The sequence below is a fragment of the Oscarella lobularis genome, chromosome 3 (genome assembly GCF_947507565.1).
Source record: "Oscarella lobularis chromosome 3, ooOscLobu1.1, whole genome shotgun sequence".
Lineage (NCBI taxonomy): Eukaryota > Metazoa > Porifera > Homoscleromorpha > Homosclerophorida > Oscarellidae > Oscarella > Oscarella lobularis.
The window spans coordinates 1,881,436-1,887,183 of NC_089177.1; the positions used below are offsets into that span (position 1 = coordinate 1,881,436).

Below are 5,748 nucleotides of genomic sequence, written 5' to 3' on the forward strand. Positions count from 1 at the left end.
CAAATTCAAACTATCGAAGTCCATAACTTCGAACTTATGTCGTCCCTGAGCGAGATAAATTTGATAAATAATCCTTTGGATTCGTCTGTTGCAGAAGCCCTACGGACGTTGCGTGTTTGCAAAGCCAAAATTGAGTAAAGATTTGTGGCATATGCATCAGCAGAACAGTTCAAGCATTTGTACCGTTTTTACCTATTTACTTTTAGCGAATATTCAAATAGCAAGAAATTGTAGCTTTCGTGGGTATCATCTCTGCACGTTTGAAGCGCAAGTCCTCGACTGGGCTTCAGTGCATCTCCGAACAGGTGAGCTACAGCAAGGGAGCTTTGTGCAGAAGTAAAAGCAACCGTACGGTTAGGATGAAGTTCCACGCGGATGTCCCAGTTGCTGATGAGGGAGCCACTATGCATCTGAACGTGCTCTTCAAACGAGCACGTAGCGCCAGTAGCGCTACCACCGTCAGCCCAAACTTCGCCGCCGGTATAATACGTAAATCCGACGCATTTTACGTCGTCGCATATTAGAATGGACGGATCGCTCGCTGCGGTTGGTCTCGTTCTGAAAAAATTAAGCTTCACAGAGTACGTGACGTCATCTTTGAGACTCCCGACTTCCGCCAGAGAAACCTTTGAAAGGGAAATCGTATGAGAACGGACCTGAACCGGTTACCATGCGTGCCTTGAATAATTTGCTCTTGGACGTTACTCCGGGCCCGAATGCGATTCCTCCAGCCACTACAGCAGACGGAGTTTCAAAAAATTCCGCTTGTTCGTCAAGCCACATTGGTGACATGTATTGATAGGCTATCTCCGTCTAAAATGATAGAGAGAATTAGCTCGGTCGGCTCAAACCACCTACCCATAGAGACGACGTTACATTCGTTTCAGATTCCTAAGGTTGAATAATATAATGGTGAGGCCGTTTCTAAACTGTTTTCTACCTTTGTAGCACCCGGTGCCAATTCTTGGTATCTATCGAATGGCATGCAGATGACTGGACCCGAGGATGGTATAATGGCGACTTGACTGTCAGTGCAGGCCTCTGAAGCGACAATTTCTACCGACTTGAAACAAACATGGATGAGAAATGCGAGGATGAAGCTCATAACCATGCTGCTGAGCAGAACGTGGTCTCCGCGAAGTCTTGTAGGTAAATGAGACGCATCTTTGGGCGGCTACGCCCTGGAGACGGAGACAAATTGGAGGCAAATTGGAAGGGGGCGGAATCGTCACGTGAATGCACAGTTGAGTACTGCATCGATGGTCTCTGTCGTCGCCTTTTTGCTGCTCTTCGCTCTTTATCGCGACGTTCTTGGCACATCCTCTGCTCCGCGCGAAGTCGTCAACTTTGATTTCGGCTGGAGATACCACTGGGGCAATCCCACAGTCGCGTGCTCACCGAACGCCTTCCCAAAGAACTGCAGCAATGTCGAATACGCGGGCTTGAAAAAGAACGAAGCATCAACAGCGGAAGCTTGCATGAACGCCTGTTGCATCGATCCCTCCTGCGCCATATGGCAATTCGAACCGAGCGTCACAAACTCGAGCGGCGGCTGCTGGATGGGCCAAAGCGATACATGCTTTAATAATTCCAAGTGGATTGGTGGCTGTCGCGATGTGCCTTCTATCAACGTTGGCCCCGCAGCGCGCAACTTCAGCGACTCCATGTGGGATCTAGTCGACGTGCCGCACGATCCCGTGGTTGGCGGCACGTACGACCAGAACGGCCCGGCTAGTCACGCCTACTTGCCGCAGAACGCCACGTGGTATCGCAAGCACTTTGGCTTGCCAGCAGAATGGAAAGGTCGATCGATCTGGATTTATTTCGATGGAATATTTCGCGCGAGCACCGTCTTTTTGAACGGCGTCCAGCTGCTCTATCATGACTCGGGCTACACGAGCTTCTCCGTGCGTCTTGACAACGCGACGAGCGTATTCTACGGAAACGGCACGGAAAACGAGAACGTTCTCGCCGTCGCTTCGACATCTGTGGGCGGCTCGGGCTGGTGGTACGAAGGCGGCGGAATCTATCGCCACACCTATCTCATATCTGCCGGCACGGTGCACTTTGTGCCAGACGGTTTATACGGCGCGACGAACGTTACGGGAAAGGTGACTGCAAACGATGCCAGTAATCCCATGAAGGGGATGACGGCCGATATGGCGATGTTGAATCCCATCGCCGAAGTCGTCAACGACGGAACGACGGCGGCGCAAGTCAAAGTCCAATTCACGCTCTACGATGCGACGGGAGCGTCTGTCGTTTCGGGATCAACCAATTCCGCTTCGGTCGCGCCGAAACAAAACGGAACATTCCAAGCGCAAATGGCTGTGAAAAATGTTCAATTGTGGACGGCGGCGCGCACGTACTTATACACGTTGGAATTCGTCGTAATGACGGAGACGGCGACCGATACGGCGAACGTAACCGTCGGCTTTCGTCGCACGCGCTGGGACGCGTCGACCGGATTCTATCTCAACGACGATCACTTCAAGTGGCGCGGCTTCTGCGATCACAACGACTTCACCGGCGTCGGCGTCGCCGTTCCAGATCGCGTCAATCTGTTTCGCGCTCAGATGGTCAAAGCGGTCGGCGGCAACGCGTGGCGCATGTCGCACAATCCGCCTACGCCGCGTCTGCTCGACGTTCTCGATCGTCTCGGCATCGTTGTCTGGGACGAGAATCGCAACTTCGGGAATCGATCGGACTGGGTCCTCAATCAACGCGACATGGTGCGACGCGATCGAAATCATCCGAGCGTCATGGTGTGGTCGTTCTGCAACGAGGGCGGCTGCGTTCCGGCGCACGGCGAAGCGTTGACGGAAATCGGTACGATGTTCAAGGAGGCGTCGAAATCGCAGGATTCCTATCGTCCCGTCTCGGCGAACATTATACCGCATATTGATCCCAATAATTCCCTATCGGACGCTATTGACGTCACGGGATTTTCGCATCAGGGTGGCCAAGCGTTTGACACCTTTCACAAAATGTATCCGAATCGGCCAACGATTGCGTCCGAGTGCTGCTCGTGCACGACCCAACGTGGCGAAGACGTTGGAAATAAATCCACGCCTTCGATCGGCAATTTCAACGCTGATTGCGATTCGTCGCAAACAGGCGTACAATACCAAAGGAATTTCACGAGCGGAACGCTCGTGTGGACTCTCTTCGACTACTTCGGCGAACCGTCCAACTTTCATTGGCCTCAAGTGTCGTCTGCGTTTGGGTCAATCGACTTGGCCGGTTTCGCCAAAGCGTCCGCCTTCTGGTATCGATCCTATTGGCTCCACGATCCGATGAACGACTCAAAGCCGAGCGATTCGGTTTATCATCCGCCTCCGCTGCCGAATCCGTCGACGGCTAATCCGACGGCGGCTATGGAAGAGGATCACGACGGAAATCTCGTGCATATTGTGCAGAGTTGGGAACCGGGTCTGGAAGGAAGCACTCGCACAATTCATGCTTATAGCAACGCGCCTATGATAGAGCTCTTTGTCAACGGAAAATCTCAGGGAGCGCAGAGCGTTCCTTATCGTCAGTACACAACGTGGAACAACGTGCCGTTCTCGCCGGGAAATCTGACGGCAATTGCGCAAACAGCTGATAAGAAAACGGTTGCGAGACACACCGTCATGACGTCGGGCGCCGCCGCTTCTGTTCGCATCGACGTCGACGTGCCGAGTAGCACGACCGGTACGGGAAGCGCGCTCGTGCTCGACGGTCAAGACGCAGGTCTCGTTCGTGCGACGATACTGGACGCCGGCAGCAACGTCGTTCGATCTTCGTCTCACAACGTCAGCTTCCGAATCGTCAGCGGTCCGGGAAGAATCGTCGGGGTCGGAAACGGGAATCCCATGTGCCACGAATCGAATACGGCCATGTGGCGCAGCGCGTTTCACGGTCTCGCTCGAGCCGTCGTTCAAGTGACCGAACACGCGTCCGGACCAGCAAGTCATCGGCGACGTTTGATGGAGATCGATCGTCAAGGTGGCGAGCGCACGCAAATTGTTACCCAGCCGACAGCCACCGGCATAGTCGTCGAAGCTTCGGTTGATGGTCTGGGCTCATCGCAAGTTACGATTCCTGTCAGTACCAATCCGTCTGACGATGTTTTATCTGTTGCGGCAGCGTGGATGCAGCATAGCTGACAATTTTGACTGGTCTTCTGTGGTACTTTCTGACTTGTCTTTTTTTGTAGTTGACGTCCTGTGCGCCTTTGCCTTGCAATGCTGACGTAAACCGGAATTCGCGCATGTCTGCTGATAAGCAATGCCGTTTATAGAATTGGTGATACCGATTATCCAGCCACAAATTTTACTCGCCACGTCGGTCCTCTTCTGGAGCATGGACTGGGTCCATCTCTATGAAAATTTTCAGTAAACCGAGTCACTCAAATGTTGGTAAGGTCATAGCAAAGAAAGTTCTGGAAAAAAGTGCATCCAACCTTTGAATCGTTATTACAAACTGCTAAATATGACTAATGACAAGGAACGTACGCTCTCCCTGCCCTAGTGAGCCCGCCCCAGTGGCGTAGCCAAGACAAAACTGGCGCCAACTATTAAATATCCTTCAATTCACTAATTAATTAAAATTGAGCGGCAACTGGGCGTGGTAACTGACAGGAATCGGCCAATTGAATCAGGTAAATAACGTTCAATAGCGTGCGTTATGTTTAGAGCTTCTCACGCGAGTTTACAAAATCGCAAGCAAGTTGCAATGAACGTTCCCGAACAACTGTCGCAGTAAGACTATACGTCTCCAAAAAATGCCATCACTGCCAGAACGGATTATATTGGCATTCGGAATCTTCGTTGCGGGGTTTTCGCCTTCAGAACATCTAGGTCTCTATCCTAGAGTAGACGTATTCAATAACTACGCCATCGATCGAGTTGTTACCGCTTCGTCTACGTGCGGAACGCCCCCGACGACATTCTGTCGTCCAAGTGACCCCGCCCTGACTTGTTCAACGAAGCCATTGGTGTGCAACTCCTCGTGTCCGCACGGAAGCCTACGGCCTACGTTTCAGGACGTCCTATCAGCAGGAAAAGTATTCGGACAGGTAAGATTCTGCTCTACAACCCTCGCCGTGCGGGGGCGGGGGCAAAAATGCAGTCATATCAACTCACTAGAGAGTTTTTAATAGGTGTCTCAGGTTCTAGAGGGCTCGGTTTTTTCGTTTCTTTTTGATGGCAAAAATGGGACATACTTTGAAGGAAGGTCAATGCCAGCCATTACTCTTATCAACGAAGGGTTCACGGTGTCTGCCTGGATTCGCCAAGAACCCAGAAATAAAGGGTGAGGCTGATTTTCTCAATACTTCTTGAATATTCGTTTGGTTTGATTGTTTATTTAGATTTATTATAGCTAAGTCCAGTCAAACAGGGAAAACGATTTTCTATGGTCTACTCAGTGACGGGCCAGCCAATGAACTGTCTTTTCTCTACAGAACTCAAGGCAGCGCCGAAGGCTATTCAACTGTGACGTTTTCGTCTGTGAATCTTGCTGACGGAATCTACCACCACTTAGCTGTAACAGTTTATGAAATCGACGCTGTTCTCTATATTGACGGACAGAGAAACGCTCAGCGACAGCTTCCAAAGCGTTTAGAGGACAGCGACGACAGTAGCTTTCGTCTTTACGTTGGAGCAGCAGTGGCAAGGAAAGAACATTTTGAAGGTGAGTAGTCACGTAGCAATCCGGGCTCCTCTTCAGGAAAAACAAAAATTGTTAATTACTGATATTCTGTAG

At 51.1% G+C, this 5,748-nt stretch overlaps 3 protein-coding genes across 3 annotated transcripts in view; 2 read left to right on the forward strand and 1 right to left on the reverse strand.

Moving 5' to 3' along the window:
* Window positions 1-130: 130 nt before the first annotated feature.
* Window positions 131-1,212, reverse strand: LOC136184665 (uncharacterized). The gene is made up of 4 exons (XM_065971590.1): window positions 941-1,212; window positions 877-891; window positions 679-813; window positions 131-626 (listed from the first exon to the last, which is right to left on the reverse strand). The coding sequence occupies exons 1-4, from the start codon at window positions 1,109-1,111 to the stop codon at window positions 189-191; spliced, it is 759 nt and encodes a 252-aa protein (XP_065827662.1). The 5' UTR covers window positions 1,112-1,212; the 3' UTR covers window positions 131-188.
* Window positions 152-4,303, forward strand: LOC136184664 (beta-galactosidase BoGH2A-like). Its single transcript, XM_065971589.1, has 3 exons — window positions 152-305; window positions 359-896; window positions 949-4,303. The coding sequence occupies exon 3, from the start codon at window positions 1,260-1,262 to the stop codon at window positions 4,146-4,148; it is 2,889 nt and encodes a 962-aa protein (XP_065827661.1). The 5' UTR covers window positions 152-305; window positions 359-896; window positions 949-1,259; the 3' UTR covers window positions 4,149-4,303.
* A 427-nt stretch (window positions 4,304-4,730) lies between these two features.
* LOC136184715 (uncharacterized) overlaps window positions 4,731-5,748 on the forward strand; it is a 47,841-nt gene continuing 46,823 nt past the window's right edge. The window contains exons 1-3 of the mRNA XM_065971653.1: window positions 4,731-5,059; window positions 5,144-5,295; window positions 5,354-5,676. Coding sequence (XP_065827725.1) covers window positions 4,766-5,059; window positions 5,144-5,295; window positions 5,354-5,676 — 769 coding nt within the window. The 5' untranslated portion in view covers window positions 4,731-4,765. The remainder of the gene's footprint in view (window positions 5,060-5,143; window positions 5,296-5,353; window positions 5,677-5,748) is intronic.